This window comes from Cricetulus griseus, chromosome 4, assembly GCF_003668045.3.
Source record: "Cricetulus griseus strain 17A/GY chromosome 4, alternate assembly CriGri-PICRH-1.0, whole genome shotgun sequence".
Lineage (NCBI taxonomy): Eukaryota > Metazoa > Chordata > Mammalia > Rodentia > Cricetidae > Cricetulus > Cricetulus griseus.
In genome coordinates, this window is record NC_048597.1 from 39394472 (window position 1) to 39419239 (window position 24768).

Sequence of the window (24768 nt, forward strand, 5' to 3'; positions counted from 1 at the left end):
TTTGTGCTGTTCCTGTGGTGTCGTCCTCCTTCCTCTAATCTGTAGCCTGGAGGGGGGAATGCAGTCAGATCAAGAATTCTTCAGCCAGGAGAGGAACAGAAAAGAAGAGAAAGGCAGAACTCAACCTTCAAGGAAGGGAATGACAGAGCCAGACAGCACAGACTTCTAATTACATAAACAATTGTCATTTGGGTACTACTAGTCGCCATTCATTTTCCTAAATGGGGTGACACACACACACACTCAGTCTCTGTTGATAAAACAGCTTTTAATAGCTTCATGTTCAAAACCTAGCTTAGTACTTTATACCAGCAGCTGGCCAACTACAACCCACAGGCAAAACTCAGCCCTGCACGTTTTCTTTGAAAATAAGGTTTTAGCAGACCATAGTCAGGCCAATTAATTTACACACATTTCCTTCCTAGACCAAAGGCAAAGCTGACTGGTTCCCCCAAAACAAGGTCTAACATATTTACTATGTGGCTCAACTGTGTTTCTGTTACTGTGTTTCTGCAGCCCTGACTCAAGCCACTTTTAGAATGTCATTTACTCTCATTTAACAGCTCTAAGCCGATTCCCTGTAACTCGACTTAAAACCATACAGTATAATGCTTTGTGTCTTAATATTAAAGACAGGGAATGGATGTGTCTGCCGTCTACCTGAAAAATGCTTCCTATTTCCTTTTATTTGCAAAGCAAATAACTTTGCACACAGATTTAATGGTATAAGTCATAGTTGCTTATCTTAATTAGCTCTCTAGCATTTATCAGGAGACGAAAAAACAGGGATTCTTAATCAAGAATAATCACAGCTGTTAATAGTACAACTTTTAATTATACATGCTGGTATTTCTAAAACTTTTTAAAAGTAGAGATGGCATTTAAATACTACAACAATGTATGTGTCAATATATGAAACTTTATTATTGATCAGCATTGATTTCATCACATTTTTCAACATATGCATGGTAATCAATCAATCAATCCAACATTCATTCTAACATAAGCCTGATTTTCAAAACTACAAAATTCACCTGGCCCTACAAGCCTTTCTAAAAAGAATTTCAAGTCATTATGTTTGGCACATCCTATGAAGCAAAGTGCTTTGATGACACTCTAATGAGTTTTAAGTTTCTTCCCCTGTGTAGTACAAATTTACACTTTCTTAATCTGGTGACTATTAAAGAGTTGAACTGTATCTTCTAAGGAGATGAGTGGCATTCTAGGCTCTATGACTGTACTTGGAAATAGTGTGTCTGCAGATGTAACAAACTTAAGATGGGTTATTAGGGCGGCTCTCAAACACACATTGACTGGTGACCTTCGGAGAAAAGGGTTTGGATAGAGAATAAGTTAAGGGATGGTGGAGGGGGGTGAGGGGATCGAGAGAGGAAGAAAGAGGGAGGAGACACCATGGAATGATAGATGATGGAGGCTGGGATGGGAGTACTGCTTCTATGTGCCCAGGAAGACCAGAGCTAACAGAATGTACAAGAGGCCATGTCCAGATAAGGCCCTGAAGATGCTCTGCTTTCAGTTTCAGCCTCCAGAACTGGAAGAGAAGCAAATTCTCTTGCTTGAGCAATCCAGGTAGTTGCACTTTGTTTTGGCAGTTAGAAGAAATGAATGGCACTGCACATGTGTGGCTGCTTGTATAAGTGCTGTAGAAGAACCGGGATCAGGTGTTGTGGACAACACAGTTCAGTAAGATATCTGAGCATCATTCAGTTTAATCTGGTCCTCCACTGTTCTGCCCAACAGAATGAGCTGCTGCTCTTATTATTTTAGTCTTTAATGAAGAGTCCTTTTGGTAATGACCTCCTGTGTGTACCTTGCTAAAATGAGCAAAGGCATAAACTAGTAATATATGTATGTATACATGAACAAGAATTTAGTCCCAAACAATGATAGTAGGGGGACTGAAAAATATTGAAAATTGGTTCAGAAAACTGAAGGACTTTTACTGCACAACAGATAGGCCTGAGCTCTATTCGAGCTACACCCTCCCCAATTAGTGCAGAATGCTAATCCCTTTGGATTCCTGGAAACTACTTCATTGTTAAATCACTGAAAAGCTAGAGTTCTCTAGGGTAGATAGCCACGCACTCTGGGGCTATAGTATTATCACTGTGGACTTCTGTGCTTTATAAACAGACTTAAATTAGCTTTGTAAGAAACTGCCAAAGGAGCTTCCTCTAACTAAATAACAAATCTGCCACTTGAAAGACATCATTCATCAACCTTCTTTGTGGGAGTGTTGTTATTATGAAACCAAAAACAAGCTTTCTTTCCTAAGTGCTTCTAGATTTTAATTATCAAATCTGAACGTCACCAGATATTTACCAACAGGAAAACATCAATTTTAATAAGCTGCCTTAAAACTGAAAAACATAAAAGGTATTCAACAATAAAGCCAAGTTCACTGGAGGCTTGTGTGTTTGTTTGTTGTCTTATTGCATAATGGTTATCTACAAAATTTATACACATTTAATAAACTGGAATCTGCAGGGTCAATGCCCCAATTTAAAAAATCCAGATAATATGTGTATAAAATATAATCTGACTTGAAAGACATGAAAGTAAGCTGCAAAATAACTGTAAGGAACCATGAGTTAAAGGCTGAATGATATTAGGTTGGTGGTGAAATCAAATAAACCGAATAAGCAACAGATACATGGATTACATGCAAATATTTTATTAAAAGTTTTTAAGGAGAATTCTTTCTAAATAACACCTGAATAATTTTCTGTTCCTTATCTTTTGAAAAGGGGACACAACTGAAATAACTTGCTGCACAATGGACAGTTTCCTTTTTCATTTGAACACACATCAACTATCAACTAGAAAAGTACTTTGCATCTGGTAAACAAACACAGGTGCAGTTGGCCAAATGCATTGGGCCATAAGGTCTGTATCAGCAGAGGGTCTGCAGGCTCTCCTGTCCACCCTAACAGTCTCTCATTGTTTAACTCAAAAGCATTTGTCCAAATAACTTTCTGGTGACCCCTATGTTAATAATGTGTTAAAGAAATAATTCCCTTCAATTTTAGGCCTAAGCCCTCTCTAAAGATGTCTATTCAAAACTTCTCAAACGCATGAAATATTCTTATTGGGAACAAATAAAACTTTACTTCACTCATTTACAGTTAATCAACGCTAGAAATATGCTTAAGTTTCTTAAAGACTAAAACTCCATTTCCAAGCAGGCAACCATATTCAGCATAGAATATTAATGTTTTAATTATCCAGTTTTGCATTTTAAAAGACAAAATGCCTAGGATGCAGACAAAATATATGCAAAATTTAAATAATAAATGTATTAAAATATTGGTGTTCAAAAATAAATTTGTAGGCTATTTTGTTTCACTTAGAAACCGTATTTTTTTGCTTTCAATTTAGATCTCTTTTCCTCATAAACTCAGAAAGGCTGTAATTTTTACTATTAGGAGGTAGAAAAGAGAGTTTATTTAAATAAATATAACCGTTTCCTTTCATGCAGTAAAATAATAGATATTTAACAGAATGGAAGACATTGATGCCAGTACAATTGATCCTCCTGCCTCAGCCAATGCAGTACTAGAATTACTGGTATGGGTCACCATGCCTGACCAACATTTAAACATAATACACATCACATGACTCTGTTTAAAACAATGATGACACCAGTAGTATGAGTAAAGCAAGTAGATTTGTTTGTGATATTGTACTTTGTTGGATACTCTTTATTTATTATTGGGGGGTTGGAGGGGCTGTTTTTTTTTGTTTGTTTGTTTTTCCTCAATTCAACTTTTAACTTAACTATGTCCCTTCAAAATAGCAGCTTCAAAATTTTCTGAATAGCTAGCTATCTCAGCTATCACCACCTGGGTATAGAGCAGGCACAGTGGAACCGGCCCAGGAGGGGAAGGGTAGTTCATTAACATAGCAGATAGCAGCCCTTTCCTTTGCTGAGCCTCCTCAGTGGACAACAAAAATCTACCTGATGTTTCTGCAGTTTCCAATTGAGGCTGGCCTCTGAAAGGATTGAATTCTCGGTGCTGAAATACTCCCATTAAACTTTAACTAGCACGTGCACTAATTGTACACAACGTAATAATACTGCTCTTTCCTATACAAGCACTTGCTCCATTTTCGCCGAGAGTGGATTTGTCATCTACAACACTGGTGTACAAAGAATCAATGAGGGGCTTTGAAATGATATTAAAAAGACACCATCTACATTGTCTCTGTGTGCATTTTACAGCTTTTCTCTTCTCCACAGAAAGACTTTGAAATGCAGAGCTAGCTATGTTCTTCACCTCGGTTAAACTTTGGATTTTGTCTCAGAAGCAGAACATATGTGAGGGAAGGACTCACTGAAGCAGGTCCTACAAACATGTTCTTAGGCCATCCTATGTGGCTGTCCAATACCAGGCTCGGACATAAGCTGATTAATGTTTACTGGCGAAAGATAAAATTTACTCTGAAAACAGTCAACTAGAGAAACTTCCAGCAAAAATCACAGAAGAAATGCAGGAATTACCAGCAGGTCTACACAACATTTGCCTCCAAAAAAACCCACCAATCTGAGAGAGTGTCTCCTTTTCCCATCCTCCCAAGCAGACGTCTCTATGTGTCCCTGTTGTCCACCAGGCACACTCACATGCAATCTGCATGTCACATATCACATAACTCTTCCCAGAACACCCGCTCAGAATGAGTTCAACACCCAGCTGAAGATACATCAACTTAACCCAAGGTGAGGCTCATTTTTTTCTCTGATACATAAGTAAATAACACATGAGAAAAGCGACACAAAGCAGTATGACTGCATTGGGCAAGCTCCATGCCTCCCACTGTCCTCCAAGCCGGCACATGTCTCTCCACTGTCAGAAACCATTACTCTGCCAATCCTTAAGGCAGCAGGTTTTCACTGTGCCTTAAATGTCTATTTTGGTACCAAATACATTTACCTAGCTCTAACTATAGTAGTAAGCAAGAAACACAATGAAAGCTGCTTGCTTATTTTACATTTATCTGCTCTACATATTTTACACAGAATGCATATCGCATTAGCATGAAATTGCTTTAACAATTCAAGCCACTTGCTCTTTAGCAGTCAACTGGGACAGCTCCAATTTCAGAACTGATACCCAAAATTTTCTGTTTGTATTTACATTTCATTTTAAAATAAAGCAAGAAAGAAGTACATTACTAGCACATCGGATACATGGACATTAAACATTTTGACACACACACTCATCTAACACAACTTTATCCAAGAAAGCAGTGCTGGGTAAGTTGTTGACTATTGCTACTGTTGTTCTTCATTATCAACTAAATAATATTTCTGTTCTCAGTGAGCCATTGCAGAACCAAAGAAAAGACAGTTCAGAAGACTTATATGGTTCCCAATAACCAGTATGTCAGACACGATCATTGGTCATTCTACTGAACAGCATAGTCAGTGGCCAAACTTCCATAAGAACACTCTCAGAAGTTTCTGTAAGGTTCTACACAGCAAAATGCCACAGAGATTCATGTGGAGGCTGTGGGAGTTGCAGCAGGCGACAACTAATACTCAGATCTCAACCCACCAGAGGAATGGTTCTCTGGTGGAGAAGAATCCCATCCAGGAAAGGTCTGTGGGACCACCGACTCAAGAAACTGTTGCTCCTCTCTGTAATTTCACATGTGCAAAATCAGCTATGGTGTCTCCCCAATACCTGCATTGTAGTGTGTAATCTCATGTGACATGTATACGTAATCTCATGATTGCATCTCAATTTTATGGGCACATATATCTCTGGGTGATTAGGAAGATGGCTTCTCATTAAGCTGTATAATTTTGATATGTAGAAAATATACTAAAATTTGCTTCATAACTACATCTATTGTCCCATGAGGACTGTAAAATACTTAAAAGCCTGCTTTGCTCCCTTTACTCAGACTAACACAAGTCTCTCCAGTCTAAGACAAGTTACACACAATTAGCTCATTTTTACCTCAGGGCAAGTTCAAACTAGACTGAATGTCTCTGTATATGGATCATAAGTTAAAAACTTTACAGATAGACACAGGTCAGAGTTGCAGATGTCTACCAAGGTTATTAACACCAAGCAACCTAAAAAATCAGACCAATTCTTTGCTTGCAAAGTCTGGCTGATAAGACCTGACTCTGTACAGATCTCTCTGTAGCTTGTCTCACCCGGGAGGGCACTGTGACCTTGGCCTCTGGTCACAATCTTACACCTAGAACCTTGAAACCATGAGTGGCCATGGTAAATGGTTTGGGTCCTTATCACTTACTCAAGGAATGTGCTATGACCAATGAGATGTAACTCTTGTAACTCTTTTTATTATTGCCTCAAGCATCTTGTAAAAAAAAAAAAAATGTATTTAAGCTAAGTGAACAGAGAAATAAGGGAGAGTTGGAACAGATAATTAAAACAAAAGAGAACTAGGAACAATTAGAACTTAGAAGGAATTAGAAACTCAGAATAAAGAACATGACTCCAACAGCACATTTGTATAAATTTATTCTAAACCCCTCAGATTAGAAAACCCTATATCCAGTTTCTCTTTGCTGTGGAGTTTTTCTTCCAATCCTGGTAGCCTTAGGAGCTGGTCTCTGAGGCTACTAAAAATGTTCAATATTACACTTCAAATAAATTTGCATGTAGACTCCATGGATGCTCAGCAGTGAATGTGCACAATTATGTGACTGCGAGAGAAACACGAATGCTAAAGGTACATTATAAATCATCATTTGACAATTATTCAGCACAGAATTCATACTTTTAAAAAAGTTGGCTATAGACCATTAGAAAGAGGTCACAGATGACAGTAAAATCCAACAAGGGAATATGCATTCAAACTTCTATATTTCCTCATACAGTTGACTTTTAAGACACAATACTAAATTTACTTGGATACTTAAACCATAGGTACAAATGCAGTTTACACAGTTGCCTAATCATGACCAGTCTTATATGACCTATCATTATCTATAGGACACTACACATAATCAAAGAACTGTTATATGTGTTCTGCAATTTTTTGACAATACAAGGTGCAATTACAAAACAGTTAATGTAGTCAATTATAAAATGTCTGTTGAATTAGAAAATATTTCAAGTCTCTTTAGAGGACATAAAAGTGGGATACAAGTTTCCCACATCAGTCTTATATCCAGCTAAAACACTACTTCTACTCAAAGTGCTACCTGAGAGTCACACAGTTTGTTGGCATCCTGATATTAAAAGGTGACTTAACTAGAACTTTGAGGTTAAATCTGAATACGAATTACAATGACATTTGTAAAAGGTAATTTAGTCTTTTTGTTTGTATGGTGATTTTTTTAGTTTTGTTGCTTTTTTAGACACAAATACCATGTGAAAATTAAGGTTTCTAATATCAACATCTGGATTTCAAGATCTTAGGCCATCTTTTAAAGCCTGTAAGAATAACAATCCTGATGGGTGCTCTCTACCTTATTGCTGGAACTCTGGAGCAATTCAAAGTCTCATTGAGGAAAACCTGGAGAGTTTTGAGCTTTAAAACTAAAAGGCAACCAGGAAAATCACTGCCCTCAAGACATATAAACTATCTTCCAAGAACATTAAGTGAAGAACCCACAGAGTTACATAACTATATTCTATGGGTAAACTAGGTTCGTGAAAAAGTTAGAAAATGCTTGGAATAAACATTGACGTCACTTTACCTTTGGCAGAGGGCTTTGCTATGCTTGATTTTGGTTGTTTTACATGCTCTGTGTATTTGTTTGGCTAGCTTTCACAAACAATTCCAGAGCCTCCACACCAAGACAACTACATTTTCCATTATATAACCCTAAACCATCTCAAACCAAAGGAGGTTATATTTTCCGATATAAAAGAAACATTACATGTTTCTCAGAGGTTTTCCTAATTCAAGGAACTGAGATTCAGAGAGGTAAATGAATTCAACCAATGCTAAGACATTTTGTATCTTAATTCATACTAGTTTTCCAGCTGAAAATACTTTTACTATCAGTGAATATTTTGGGTACATTGAAGGTAGCTCAGAAAAGGGACAGACTATCAGTTCCTTAGCTAGCTTAAGGTATCTTGAAATGAGAAACCTAAAGGGCCAGACAGCAAACATCAATGCACTCATAAAGCATCCTGGCTACACTGGGCAGTGGTGGTGCACATTTAATCCCAGCACTTGGAAGGCAGAGGCAGGCAGATCTCTGTGAGTTTGAGGCTAGCCTGGTCTACAGAGGGACTTCTAGAACTGTCAGAATTGTTATATAGAGAAACCTTATCTGGGTACCCCACCCACCCACCCACCCAAAAAAGAATCCTGGCCATAGGTCCTGTTTTAAGTAAATACTTAGATATCAGCAGGTTGGAAGGTTACTGAGAAGAGACTCCTGTCTCAGAATCAGCAGCTTGAATACCAGGAACTGCAATTGGAGGACTTAATTGGTCAGGAAAATGTGATCTGATTCCCATGTCTGGACACAAGTGGAGACAAAACATTCTAAGCAGTTATCAAAACCTTGGGAGCTCATAACAACTACTGTCTAGTTAGGAAAATTTCTGGTAAAAAAAGGACATGGTATTCTCCCCCCACCCTCACCCCTTAACTGGGCCTGTCAATCATCTGTCAAACTCCCCTCAGAAAAACCATCAGTTATAGAAACCTTGAGAACTTATATAAAGTCTACCTAAGAATGTAGGCTGGCAATAATGATCACTTTGGCTACTGCCCCAACTCATCCCTTGATAGTGTCCTACTTTTCTCTGTAATAGGCTCTCTCTTCCACACTACACTTTGTGTGTCTAAACTCACCCAGTAGACCTCACAAGGACTAGGAAATTCAGAGTGATATATCCTGGTAGCATCAGAAGGTGGAGGCAGGGGAATCAAGAGTTCAAGGCAAGACATGACTGTATAGAAAGTTTGAGGCTGGGGCAGGAGAGATAGCTCTGAAGTAAAGAGCACTGGCTGCTTCTCCTGAAGACCCAAGTTTAATTCCCAGCACCCACATGGCAGCTCACAACTATCTGTAACACTAGGTTCCAGGGTATTCGACACCTTCACACAGACAAGCAGGCAAAACACCAATGCAAACAAAATAAAAATGTAAAACTAAAATCAAACAAGAAAGTTTGAGGCCATCCTGGGGTAAATGAGATCTTGTCTTTGAGAGAGGTAGAGAGAGAGGTGCTGGTGGGGTAGGGGTGGAGACGGGGCAGAGACAGAGGCACACAGAGAGCACAGGCAGAACACACATAGTCAAAAAGTGAGGACTGAACCAATGTCACATCAGCCTTTCCCCAGCCAGTTTCTCATTAATGATCAATGTATGGAGACTGAAGCAACATCTACTCAAAGCCACTGCACCAACAGATTGGAAATGGACCTAAAGTACAGTATCTCCAACACCTGATGCTCATGTAGATACACATCAAGGAAATCTCACTGATTATTGGTGGGAATGAAAAACAATCCAGTCACTATAAAACTTTAGAATTTACAAAGTTAAACAAAGGCAAGTCATCTAATCTTACAAACATGCTCCTATTTCCCCAGATGAACTGAATGTCCTGAAGCAGTTTCAACAGAGTTGCCACAAGTTTAGACAATCAAGGTACCCTACAACATGAATGTGGGTATAAAATCAAAGTGTGATATAAACATACAATGGCATAGTCCATGAAATGAAAAGGGGCGCTATGGAGCTATAAAAAGATGGCAGGAGGCCAGTCTGAAAAGTTACATATTGCACAGTGACTAGCTTGAACATAGAGCATTTTGTCATTTTGGTTGTAATCTTTAACCTTTAACAACTGAGCCATTCTTCCAGCCCAACATAGGGAGGTTTTTTGTTTTGTTTTGCTCTTTTTTTTGTAGTATGGGTAGATACATGACAAGTATATATTTATAAACTATAGAACAATAAAAAAACAGTAAACCCAAATACAAAGTGATCAATACTGATTTGTTGACAATGCTATGTACACACTAATGCAAAGACAGTATTGTGGTGAAGCTCCATTCTCAAGGCTGAGCTCTACCATATCCAGCACAGAGTAGATACTGCTCTGATGATCTACAGAAGACCTTGATGCCACAGTGCTGGCAACAAAATAGACAAAAGCATACAGTGACAGCTACATTCACAGAAATGAAGCTTTTTTTTGACATTTTCTCATACAATGAAGTAGATGAATCATCAGGCTCTTGGCTGCTCACCGGAGAGTCCACCTGCCACCCTCTCCTGCCTCCTAGACCCATAGTCCTTGGCATGGGGGGGGGGGTGGCGATCAGGACGGGGGTAATAGGAAGAGGAAGATTAACTGTATGGTAGTAAAACAGCTTCAGAGCCATCATCCACACTAGGGTGGGACTTGGAAGAGATGCTCTTCTGGTTGCTGTCACCCAGCCTCAACACATAACCCCAGGAATCACACTGGTTTACCAAGCTGGACTTAAGTAGAATTGTTGCCTTGTTCTGTCAGTGGCCTATCTGGGTAGAAGAGGGGCTTGTTCATATGTCTTGAGGAAAATCCATACAAAAGCTATCAACTAGAGAAAACTACTTGCCTGGGAGGAAGGAGGATGAACCAGTGTGAGCGAGCAGTCTTCCTGTGAAACTCAAACTATTCTATCAACAGAAGTCTATAGAAAAGCAAGCACATGGGCTCAGGTTCAGCTTTCCACCTAAACTTATATAATATGAAAAGTAAATACACCAGGAAATGTCCCCCAAACATAAGCATGGCATTTCTGTTCTCTCTGAGGTAAAAAGCAACATAAAGAACATGAGATAATGAACAGCAGACATCTGAAGTGTGCTCACCTGTCCTGCGACTGTTCTTCGTACATTCTCTCCTTGCCTTCTTTAAAGAGCCGGATGGCTCGCTTTGACTTCTTCATTAGACTATCGATGTAGATTTTAAAATACTCGTTCTCGCTCAGTTGAACAAGCTTCTGGTTGTCATCATATTTACTCAATATAAGTCGCAAGTGCTGATAGGTATCGGGTAAAATGTCAAGTATATACGGTGGGCTATTTTTCAACTGAAGTTTGGGGTTTTGGCACAGTCTTACCTAAAAACAAATAAAGAAATAAAACATTTTATGGGAACTGTAATATTTTCTCTCATAGAAAAAATGGTAAATGAATAGAATGACGTCCCCTTTCTTTTCCACCATGTAATCTGTGCTCTGAATTACTGAATCAGTTTACAAAGCACCAACAAATACTCTTCTCTAACAACAACCAAATCCTATTCTCTTATGCCACACAGCTTTCCTTTATCACATCCTCATTTCAACTCTGGACATCTTGATTATCTTTTCCACAATGTCACCATGGATAGAGTTTAATAGAACTCCAGTATCCTGCTCACTTATCACCTTATAATGTCAATATTCTCCCTTTTACTGAAAGAAGGCAGCTGGGCGTTGGTGGTGCATGCCTTTAATCCCAGCACTCAGGAGGCAGAGGCAGGCGGATCTCTGTGAGTTTGAGGCCAGCCTGGTCTCCAGAGTGAGTGCCAGGATAGGCTCCAAAAACTACACAGAGAAACTCTGTCTCAAAAAACAAAAAAAATAAATAAATAAATAAAAAATAAAAAAAGAAGGGAACCAATGAATAGCTAATTTTAATATGTTATTTTTCTCAATTAAATTCCTAGCTAAAGCTATTTTCACAGATTTTAATTAATATTTTGATCCATTGTTTCTGAACCCAGAGGAGAATTTTTAACAAATATGTAACTTTAACAACCGAGCTATTAAGCAGTTAAACAGGTGTCAGGTCTAAACAAGCCTTTCCCCCTCAGTGTCTACCAGGCCTATAAACATGTGACGTATACCGTTCAGTCATTGCACCAGGTGCCAGCCGGTCACTGGAGCATTCAAGAGAAAGCCCTGCCTGCAGAACTGAAAATACTTTCTACCAGAAAAAAAGAAGTGCTCATTCAAATCTACACTGCATTTGCTTTCATGTATTAATGTGACTTAGCCATTAAAAAAAAAAAAAAGACCACTTCATTCTGTCCCTATGACTAGGCTATCGTGAACCCATTAATTCATTTATTTTAGAAAGATCTCTTGTAATTGCATAATGCTTTCCTAAGGTATGAGAGCAGTACTCATGACATCCCGAATGTCCACCTCAGGAGGATTTGTTATGTCAATGTATCACAAGGGCCTCCCTGAGTCCCTCAGATGCCTGTTCTTCTTATAGGTTTTGTGAATGTTTTGTTTTTGATAAAAGAGTTTGGAACGAGGTATTTTAAAAGGAGCTCTTGGTCCCCAGACTGATAGCTGGGATATCAACATGGGACTGATCCAGACCCCAGGAATGTGGGCATCAGTGAGGAGACATCAGAAATCCATGGGGCCTCCAGTAGTAGTTCAGTACTTATCCCTAGCATAGGTGTGGACTTTGGGAGCCCATTCCACATAAAGGGATACTCCCTGAGCCAAGACACACTGGGGTGGGCCGAGGCCCTATCCCAAAGGATATGATAGACTCTGATGACCCCTATGGAAGGCCTCACCCTCTCTGGGGAGCAGAAAGGATATGCGATAGTAGGGTTTTAGTTGGGGGGGGAAGTGGTAGGGGAGGAGGGTGGGGAGTGGGAACTGAGATTGACATGTAAAACAATCTTGTTTCTAATTCAAATTTTAAAAAAAAAAAAAGCAATACTGTCAGCTTCCTCCTCATCATACTGAACCTCACATTTGGCATGGCCAAAGGACATTTCTGGAACCTGGCTGGTAGGAAGCTGAGTTGGAGAGACATTTAGTATGGGTTTAGAGGGTTTATATGCAAAGCATACAGTCACTTCCAGAAATAGTAAAATTATGGTTGGCAGTCTGAAATAAACCAGACAGAGAAAAACACTGTGTGATCTCATTTATATACAGAATCTAAAACTGAAGAAGTGAAATCAGTAGAAACAAGTTGAGTAACAGCTATGAAGGATACGGAGAAGACAAAGAGGGGAAAGTAGGTCAAGGGGTACAAAGAGAAATGAAGATGAACGAGTGTAGAGATCTAACATAAAGTGCGGGGACCACAGTTGCACTATCACCTTTGTACACTGAAATGGCTACAATAAAGGATTGCAGACACGCTTAGCGCACAACAAAGTGGACGTGTGCACTCATTCAACTACAGTGCCTCTTTCTCTTCATGGGTATATCAAAACATTGTGCCATAAACCTTAAAGATACATAATTTTCCACGAACAGAATATGTTTGTGTATTTTATGTTTTAAATATGGCTTCAGGAACACACAAGTATAATAGAACTGACTATCCCGCCATGGGGGTAAGGAGGTGCACTTTAATATACTATCTGAATGGCCTCATGGAAGCCAGGCTAGGAAGGACATGAGGGTAATAGGAGAGGCTGAGAGCAAGAGGTGGCCTGTGAAACAGTAGTGTCAATATCTTCATCATCATGTGCAGTCTTGGGAGCTTTTCATGTTTTAATTTGCTTTTCTTTCTTTTACTCTAAGGAAAATTCTCCTTCCTACTTAAGCTTATACAGCAATGTAGTAGGTTCCCTCCAAATGATAATGATTTCAGGTCTCACAAAACATATACCTGCTTGCGAACACATACAAAAATGCTCTGACAAACAGAAAACAGGTGAACTGTAATAATTTCAGGAAGCATAAACAAAAGTAAAAATCTGTCAGCAAACAATGAAATAAACCACTTGTGAAGATACCATGATACATAGATATAGGTTTTTTTTTTTTTTTTTTTTTTTTTTTTGGTTAGTTGGTTGGTTTGTTTCTGAGACAGGGTTTCTCTATGTAATAGCCCTGGCTGTCCTTGACCTCGATTTGTAGACCAGGCTAGCCTTGAACTCACAGAGATCCAACTGCCTCTACCTCCCTAGTGCTGGGATTAAAGGTGTGCCCCACCACGCCCAGCTCAACCATATATATATATATATATATATATATATATATATATTGTAAGAAGAAAACTCTGTCTTCAATTGTCAGGCATCAACCTTTAGCAAAACCAATTCACACAGTGCTACATTTCCGTTTCCTCCTACTGTGTACAGTTCCTAAAACAGAAGATTTTAGCAAATACGATACAAGTAATAAATACATAGGATTAATTGATCAAAAAGAATAAGTGTGTACACACACACACACTTTGTGTAAATGGTTTGACTGTATAATTTGCTTAATTTTCATAACTGAGTTCTACAGGTATACAATTAACAACCCAGGAGTAAGGGTTTAATTTAAATATGAGAATGCTACCTTAATCCTCAAGAGATCTCTTGGCAAGGGTCAGATAAAATGTCCCTTATTAAATAATATCAAGTCTTTGTAGAGTGAAAGGGCTCACAGAGCTTACACAGATAAGAGAGAGGAAGCTCCCTCTACCATGTCCATGGGCCATATGGCAATGATTTACACACCCAGGACACAGCTTTTCAATTATTTGTTAATTTACTTAATATACATACATACATACATACATACATACATACATACATACATACATACATATACACACACACACACACACACTGTGAGTGTATATGTGTGTGTGTGTGTGTGTGTGTGTGTGTGTGTGTGTGTGTGTGTGTAAATGTGCAATGGCTTGTGTGTGGAAGTCAGAGAACAACTTGACAGAACCAGTTCTCTCCTTCCACCATGTGGGTTCAGGGATAGAATTCAGGTCACCTACTTAGCTGCCAGCATCTTTACCCACTGAGCCACATCTTACCAGCTCCTGCTTTTCAATTCTCGAAAGCTACCATGAGTACACACATGAATTTCAAGCTCTTATAGTAGACAAGGCTGAATATTAGCAACATGTCCTTGTAAAACGTCACAGACTGATAAATTATTAACTTGTAAAGAGAGGACAGGGAAGCTATAAATTCATTTGTTCTATTGGTTAAACTGTTAACTACTGGAAGAAAAATACCACTTATCTTTTTAGACATCCCAATTAATTGTTTTTTAATAGATATTTTTCCATTTTGTGAATATCTAATTCACTATTCTCTACATGACATTTTTCTCACTTGCCTTTTTTCTAACTGTAATTTCATGTGGAAAACGCACTGCTTGATTAAAGGACAAAACCCACTAAATAACTTCTATATATCAGGTACTAAGTTATGTGCCAGGAAATTAAGGATGAGTAGAACATACTTCCTGCCTTAAGGAGTCTGGCAAACGAGACCTTGTTCTATATAATTAACTTAGGAGCAATGTGATTCTTGCTGGAAGGGATCTAAGAAAAGATCTCATCCAATCCATTCATTACCAGATTTAAAAAGCAAAGAACTACAAAGATGAAGGGACAATTAAAAAACCATCAATTCAATACAAGAGACTGCATCTTCTGAATCTCAGGCCCCTGCATCTTCTGGACCTCAGGCCCTGCATCTTCCCAACTCTATCACAACTGAATTAGAATTAGGCACATAATTAATGATCCCCCTCTACACTCATTTCTACTTTTATTTTATTCCATTTGTAAGTTTACATGAACTTCAAGGTCCATTTGGTAATTCAAAGAAAGTAAGTATTCATGCCAGGCACTGTTTGGGGCAGAAGGAAGACAAAGGATTAAGTCACAGATATGTCCTTGTGGAGTTTTCCAGAGGGAAGGGCTGGTGGTGTAAGAAAGAATTACAGAATTCAGAACTGTGATGTAGTATGAGCAAAGCTCTAGAGGAGAAACAAAGCAGCGAAGACACATTCCCAAGAGCATCAAGAAAAGCACACATTAAGTTTGCAGAAAGGAATATTCCAGGTAAGTCATTATGCAAAGACTTAACAGCCACCTGGAGGGGGTTCATGCAGTTGTGCTAAAGGGTGGGAACACAAGAAGGCTGTAGAGTACACAGTACAGAAGACCTGAAAGAGGCTGAGATCTGTGGGGTCTCAGGACTCCGCAGGCCACACTGTCTTCAAAGATTACACAGGGGTGGAGCTGAGCCTTCAATTGTGCAGTTCATCAGCTGGACTACTACTAAACTCAGTGATTTATGACCGCTCCTGCCCAAAATGAATAATCCTACCTCAAGACTATGACTCCTAAGCAGGTCAAATTCAATTCCAGTCGATAAATATTTATTAAGTGCTTGCTATGAGCAGGGAACTACAAAGCCAGGGAAAGAAAAATAGCTTTTCTAAAAACAGTTTATTAAGGGGGGGGCACAGAAATACCTAGGCTGCACCTACAATGAGAGCTGGGGACTATACAAACGAGCTTTCACAAAGAAATACACCACATTATGCTATGCAATGAAGGACATTTTAGGGCACTGACTGATAACTAAAAGAACTGGTTAACAGGATCACTCTTCTTTTGAGCCAGAAAAGAAAGAAAAAAAAAAAGAAAGAAAGAAAAATCAGGTTTAGAATTAGGCTGAAAATGACATTATAGCCATTGACCCAAGGGTTTTGGGACTTTTAAAAAGAAGTCTTTAAAAACCTTGAAAATCACTAAGAGCAGCTTTCTCATTGTGACATGGCAGTCTTAAAACATGGAAATGCAACCTGCTTAGGGCTACTGTTCTCAGCAGCAAGGTGAAAGGGTCAGATACTCTACAGCAGCACAAAACTGACACTTAATTTAATTCTACTTAAAGATGTTGAGGGGGAATCTGTATTTATGTATGTTGATTAAAATACATAAAAATATTGTTTAGCATATACATACTTTATACATTTTAATAAACACAGACATATTTTGTCATACTATTAGACATTTTCAACTATATCAAAGTAAAGGCACAAATATAAAACCAGAATTTATTATTGCTATTAAAAACCTGCAAACTATTACTTATTCTTGCAATGTTCTTACATTTATAGGTTTTTGACTGTGTCTTAATGAAAATTTACAGCCAAAAAGTAATAAAGAGGTTTTAGATTAGCTAGCATACCTTGAAAATTAGGTTGAAACCAGCTCTAAACTATGAAAGAAGTTTTACAAAACCAAATGGAAGTGGTAAGCAACTGTGTCTACACTGTTAAACTTTCAATCCAAAGCATATTTCAACTCAAGGAACATTCAATGATACTGAACCAAGTCACTTCATCGCCAAACAAAGTATGTATGCTGTGCTTACATGTGTGGTGCTGGAGACTGGACCCAGGGTGGCACTCTCTCTCTCTCTCTCTCTCTCTCTCTCTCTCTCTCTCTCTCCTCTTCCTCCTCCTCCTCTCTCTCATTGTATTTTAATTACATTTCTCCCTTCCCTTTCCTCTCTCCAAACCCTTCCATATCTTCACTCTCCTTCAAATTCACCTCTTTCTTCATCAGTTGTTACTGTATATAAACATGTATTTGTTTATACATATATATTCCTAAATATAATCTGTAGCATCAATAGGATGCTACACATATGTATGTTTTCAGGTCTGAGGGCTTGTCTAATGGACAAGTTCTAGTGGATACAGTCACAAAACATTCCCACACCTAAGACTTAGGCAATATAGCAGGACGGCAGGAAGACTGTAAGAGCCAGAGGATCAGGGACTTTGCTACGAGATTGGGTTTCCTAGTAACATGGAAAGCTATGCCTATAAAGTCTCACCAACACAATAGAAAGAAGAAAGCAAGAAAGAAGAGTTAAGACTTCTCAGAAAAAAAATACATACCAAATATCCATATAATTATTGAATAAGTGCCCCCAAAACTGAATATTTGGAGAAGAGTTTGGCAATACCAAATCTAAGTAGTAAACACCTTTTTGATTTACCTCCTGTAAGAGAAAGGTCACTCTGTGGTGGTGTGCTTCACTGTCCTAATATAAGGGACACACATTAGGAGCAATCAAACCTGGGCCCTGGCTCTGTTTCCTTCTGGAAGTCTCACTGGTTTTCCTAATTTTTGAATTAAAAAAAAAAAAATGAAATGCTCAGCACAATGCCCAGTATGAATCACTCTCTCATTCCTTTCTAGTTCTTCTTCTCCTCTCTGTACTTTATATTCTACCACAACAAGGCAAAGTCCATGGAGATGTTTATAAAAGTACGATAAGCCAGCAGCTCTGGCTACTCTGATCAAAACCATGATATAATCTTTTCCTCTCTTTTTTTTAAGAGTTCTTTCAGCTGGTAAAAACCTTTCATGCTACATGAAACCCTTAGAGTCTGGGTAGTTCTGTACTAGAATAAGACTAAAGATGGGCCACTAATTTTGTCACCTTGCATAGAATCTTCTAATTTATTCAAACCTAAGAAATCCAAGAAAAGGATCAGGAATAAACCCACCTATCTTTGAACAGATAAAATACTAAGAACTACTTTAACTGTGAGTATGTGAGTACTTGGGTTGAGCTTAACAACTGCTTAAATCCTAACATGCTAAGTGTGGAGGTTTGCATAGGTATGATCTCCATAGATTCATATGTTTGAAAGCTTGGCCCAAAGGGAGTGGCTCTACTAGTAGGTGTGGGCTTGTTGGAGTAGGTGTGGCCTTGTTAGTGGAAGTGTGTCACTGTGGGGTCAAGCTTTGAGGTCCCATATGCCCAATCTATGCCCAATATGGGACAGTTTCTTCTGCTGCCTGCAGAACTCTCAGCCCCTTCTCCAACACCATGTCTGTCCACATGCTGCCATGAAGAGAATGGATTGAACCTCTGAAACTCTAAGACAGCCCCAATTAAATGCTTTCCTTTATAAGAGCTGCCATGGTCATGGTGTCTCTTCACAGCAATAGAAACCCTAAGATACTAAGCTATGCATGTTGGTCCACTACTACCTAAGGTTTCTTTCATTAATAATAATAATTTTTAAAAAGCCACCCTACAACCATACTCAAAAATAAGCCTTAAATATGCTGAGGCAGAACAGATAAAAGTGCCAGGGCAGCACTATTATCATCACAGGATATATTTAAGATGCTCTTTGATGTGAAGGAAGGAAACAGGCTTCCGTTTATATTTATGTTATTTACCTGCTTCATTGCTAGAAGATTGGTCTGTAACACACAACTTGAAGATATGGCTTAAACTTTGCATATATCTTAAATTACTTGCCAACCTAACAGGAAATGTACACATTCACTCAAAATATCCCTATATGTGCCTCACTTCCCTCTTGCCTCCATGGAAATGATAACTACCTGTCAAGATTAGTCTTTCTAGTTCCATCTACATAGCTTTCCCTTCCACATCATAATCTAGAATGCCTTCAGTTATTCCTTCTTCTTGTGCACCTTATAGCTTGTTCTTTTTCTGTCTTGCTCATGCATGGACAGACACACACACACACACACACACGCACGCACGCACGCACGCACGCACACACGCACGCACGCACGCACACGCACAATTAATTTCAACCCTTACTAAATCCTCAAGTTACCACACCTTTCTTTTTTTGTTTTCCTGTTGCTACAGTTGTAGACCCACTAAATAATCTCCATACACATTCTAATCTGGCCCCATCACAAGTGAAATTAATGTGTCAAAGTCAACAATCAGCACTGACTGGGAAACCCAATGACTTCCTAAGTTTTACCCAGTTTAGTTTCTCTACTTAAATTTGGCTTCATAAGAACTTGAAGGAATCTTCTTAACTCGTTTGTGTCCAGAACCAATACACAACTGTTCTTTTTCTACCTTTCCATTCCTATCCTATGTCAAGGTTCTCTTCCCTCTAAATAAACACCCCTCATACTCCCAATAACTGATTTTCTGCCTTTGTCTCTGACTCTAATGCTCTGCATCAGAACTCCCCTGCAGTGCCGTAGCTTAAGAAGCTATGCCTCTGAACACATCTACCAAATACACATCCTAGTTTCAAATTCTCTCTGAACTACATACCCAATTTTCTGACTTCAAAATCAATGTCTCTCTCATAGAGCATACTCAACACAAAACAAACAGACATAGCAACCCTTAAGCTTGGCCTTTCCCTTCCTGTGCCCCATCTCATTTGGGGCTCCACTGCCTTCAGAGTCAACTAGGCTGAAAACCTCAAGAGTCACTTTCACTTCACCTTCTCTTTCATTCTCCAACCCTCAAGGTTCTCAGAGATCTACAGCTTTTCTTCCAAATACCTTCCACTTTTGCAACACACTTGCTAAACCCACTGGCAATTCTCTAGACCAGTTCTTTATTATTTCTTACCACATTGTTTTCATTCTCCCTGTCCTCATTTTCCTTTAGCATTAGTGCAACCTTCAGAGTCAGTAGAGTAGTATATGGAAGACTAGCCTTGATTTTTATCTCTCCCTGATCAGGTGTTTTCAGCAATTATATGACAATCAAAATAAACTGAATCCAAACTCTTTGATGACATTGAGGCTTCTACCATCCTTTTCTGCTCTACTCTCTCTTACACAACAATCTCCCTTTATTCCTTCCCACAAAAATACCTTCCATCCCCCCAAGTTCAAACCATCTTCTAGAAGACTTGGACAGTACCTTTCATTAACTTCCTGCCCCCAGCAAGAAGCAATCACCTCCACCACATACTAGATACAGTATTTACACAATATTATTGTACTTATTTAATATATTGTGTGATGCAATTATTTACAAATGGTATCTGACCATAGCTAGGATTTGAAATAAAAAAAAAAATCAGCAAGGAAACTGGCAGCACATAAAACAACTTTTGAAAAGAAGGAAAATCTAAATATTAAAATATTTTTAAGAGTTGAAAAAAGAATTAACCAATCAAAGCTTCCATTATATGTCTGTTTTCTATCACAAGGATATGCCAAATTAACTCAGCAGATTCCCTTTAAAACTTTCACTTTGGCAAATAAAGTTTTCCTGGGTGTCACTAGTAGTAAACTTTAGAATCATGCCAATTATGTCAGCACAAATTCAAAATCTAATTCAGGGGTAAGCAAAACTGTCCCAACAGCTACTGTGTTATTATACCCAATCAAGATTTAATAGGGCCCAGGGTTCTGCTAATGAATGACTTCAAGAAAGAAAATGAAATACAGGCATTTTTCGAATCAATATTATTCTCTTTATTGAGGTCTTGGAAAACCAACAGACAGAATTTGCAATCTAAAACCTTCTGGTCTGAAATACAGGACTGTGACCCCAGATACTCTGGAGGCTGAGGCTAGAAGACCATAAGTTCAAAGCCTGTCTGGGCTACAAGAGTGAGTTCAAAATTTGAGCAACTTAATGTGATGTTGTCCAAAAACAAAGCAGATTTTTTTTTAAATAGTCAAAAATACCCTGAAGATGTAGCCAATGGGGTGAGTAGCACACCTACTCAGTGTGGATTAAACACCCAGTACCACTCAGGGAAGGGGAACTATATTTTAAAGCTTATAGAACCTTTTCCAGATGTATGAGGAATTCAACTTTTTAAAAGTAATATTGTAGTACTGTTATTTTAAAAATAACCTATGTATCAATGATTGACAAACTTCAAATTTCATTCTGGTGAAATTACACACATCAAGAAAGAGTTATTTCAAGTCTAAGTGATGTTCTATGGTTAGAAGGCAGAAAAATGTTACTTGGCATCATTACTTTCTAAGTGCTTTTAACACTTATATACCAATGCAAATTCAAATAAATGGCCAGGACTGCAAGACAAAAGCATAGGCAGGTACTCAGCTTGCTTTGCTCTTTAGCATCAATTAATTATTTTCTAATTTCCAGAGCATCCATGTACACTCAGGGCATTTAGCCTCTATTAGAAGGAAAATGTTTCTTCTGTTTTCCATCACCTGGCTCAGACTCCCGTGCAAACCACACTCAGGAACCTCACATTAATAAATTATGACTCCAACCACACAGATTAGCAACCATTTCCTTACCCTCACCACTTCAGCATTTCCAACAGGAGTACAATAATGCTGTTCCTAAAAGGCAAATTGCAGACAGAAAACGAATGTCCAGAATGAGGTAGGTATCCTCTATTCTGCCTCTACTCTGCTTTGAGTCTATACTCCAGCCCTTTTCATACCCCATGGCAATTAGCAACTCATATGTCCAGTTCTAATACTGCCCTCCTGATTTACAGACCAAGCACAGAGTTATGCCTTACCTAGTCTCCCCCAGTAATAACCACTTACGGACACACAATAGAACCTCAACAAGTGTTTAGGAAACCATGCCTGTAACAATTTTGGAACAAATTCCACATTTGATTTTGTGTATATTTAAACTTATGTGTGTATTCAAGAATAGTTCTGTCAGTCTTATCAATGAGACACACCCACTAACCAGCTGGTATAGGGTCAGCCTTTTAGACTCAAAGGAAGAGCTACGACCAGAAAACTGTAGAAATGGGATGCCTTGGAATCCATCATTAAGTCATTTTCTCAGTGCATGCACTACGTGAACTCAGTGTTACTGATTACAAAACATTACACATCTTACAAAGAACACAAGGAGCAATTGCTTTCTCCTATTGCTTGGTGACCTTGGAAAGAATGCCTGCCCTGGGAAAAGAGAACAATTAGTTGCAATTGAACTCTCAGTTGAGTATCTTAAGTTCTAGACAGCAAAGAATTATAAAGCTTAGGAGGGATGTCCTGTCCAGTCCAAGAATGATTCACTGTCCTCTCTAAAATGAGTTATGTTATTTAGTAGTTACCTGCAAATAACACTTTGACGACCTCCCCAAGGGAACAGCCTTCGTAAAGAAAACAGTAACGTTACACTTACACCTGACTCTTAACCAGCTAATAGACCTGAAGGCATCTGTTCTGCTAGTCACAAAGTAAACTCACACTACTGTAGCTACTTTTCTAAATGGTAACATTTTTGTACTAGTAATAAAGTCCCTTAAGAATAGTCAGATAATGTTGATATTATGAGCCACTTCCTTCATCATTGTCAAAATCTGAGAAGACAAACCCATGCTGGAGAAGACTTCTACACTACAACCTTCAATAACATGTTGTCAACTAGGATTAGTAATTTTCAGTGTCTTTCTCTTACTGTGTGATAAGAGCAGAAATTAACACAGCAAACTCTTACAAAAAATGACCTGAGTTTTCTTCACAAAGCCCACAAATGCATTCACATTGTCACCTTTGACAAATAATGATGATGAATAGTGAAATGCAGATTGCCACACTTTTGCCAACATGGACACCCAACATCCCACTAAGTAGAGACTTAGGGTAAGAGAGTTCCCTGTATGTCAAACTCCTCAACTGTAGAAGCTAAGTTCAAACCCACAAAAGGGTTAATAAAATAAACACTGGCAGGTGTTTAGCTGTCAAATAACCATCCATTGACTGTAACTCATGGTGAAATTATTAGAAGCAGTTAATGCATAGATAAACAACTAGTCATAGAACAAAATTATGAATACCACTTTTTTTTTACCATCTCACTGACTTGATAATAACTATGGCTCACCATTTCCTTATATAAATCTTTTTGATTTTATGCTCTAGCCCTCAATTACAAATACATAAATACAGACCATTTTGAGGATTGATGTGGACAAGGACCATCTCTTCGGTGAAATCTGGCCCATGTGTTGCCGACTTACATAACAGACAGAACTGGAGCAAAACCTGGAATTTCTTCTCCTACTACTGACTAATGACTCAAGCAATAAGGATGACCTTCGAATGCATACTCTATAGAAAAGCGAAGGTGGCTCATACTGTGCTTGCCAAATACATGCAGTTTGCCCAGCTGCATATTTTTCATTCGTAAGTGTCCAAGGCTAAACCCAAAACTTGACCCCAAGCAGCAAGTTGCAATGTTCTGACATCATGACATCATTCTGTCTGGAGCACTTTAGTATAACAATTTGAAGAAATTGGCAGAGGCTTAAATAGGTCACTCTGAAGTCCTAAACTAAGGCTATTATTCACCTGGTTAAAATATTCTGGTGCTGCATTTGACACTAGTGGCCATCCAATGACAGGCCCATGCTTTAGTTATCTTATTCACAGCCTACATAAAGATTCATGAAGATAACATTTACAGTGTCACCTCCCAGGACTGTCACTACTACTCCACAGCTTTTTTGTAGCCAACTTTGTCTTTAGTAGCAAACCAAAGCAAAGGGAAATGCCACCCTATGATTTCAAACAAGCTTTGACTCATCCTTACTTAACAAGGACCATATTTTTAATGTCTAAAATGCAGCATAGTCGAACTGCTTCAAAATCATAAAGCATGAATTTGTGCAAAGAAGTAAGCCTTACAAGCCTCCTTGTAAAGACAACTAGCTTTACAGTAGGGCCCTGTGAGGTGCTCATACTGCCATTTCAACTGGATTTTTCTGAGAACCGACATCCAGTTTGGTTTCGTCTTGTGAAACTAGAGTTCATCTAAAAGCAACAAGCAGAAACCACAGAAGTCTCTGACACTCTCAGCCCCACACAACCTCCAACACATTTTCCTTTCACAATAAACAATGCACACCCCCAAAAGGTTCCCTGTTTCAAAATGGAATAGTAGATGAAAGAAACCAGAGTGATGATGCCATGAACAGTAAAGAAAAAAAAAAAAAACTTTCTTAATGATGATGAGTTGACACAGAAAAATGGAAACTCCTAAACACTTCTTCCTCAGTAAAGCACTGGTTCTTTCCCCAGTGAATATTTCAACATTACACATGTGGCTGGCTGTCCTAATGGCTCCTGCGGAGACTTTTGTTCACTTACTGCTTTTAGCCTTCTGCTATCTACAAGCAAAGTAACACCACATATGACTGAACAAACTTCTAACCCATACTACAGCAGCCAATGGTGAAAACTCTGGATATCTGAGTAATATCCAGGAACTCTGGACCTTGAGAAGCAAGACAAAAGGTTAAAAGAAAAAC

At 38.6% G+C, this 24768-nt stretch overlaps 1 protein-coding gene across 8 annotated transcripts in view; it reads right to left on the reverse strand.

Annotated features, from left to right (window-relative positions):
* Positions 1 to 24768, reverse strand: part of Cblb (Cbl proto-oncogene B) — a 184306-nt gene that overhangs the window by 157764 nt on the left and 1774 nt on the right. For all 8 annotated transcript variants that reach the window (XM_027412527.2, XM_027412526.2, XM_027412525.2 and 5 more), the window contains exon 3: positions 10832 to 11082. In XM_027412527.2, coding sequence (XP_027268328.1) covers positions 10832 to 11082 — 251 coding nt within the window. The remainder of the gene's footprint in view (positions 1 to 10831; positions 11083 to 24768) is intronic.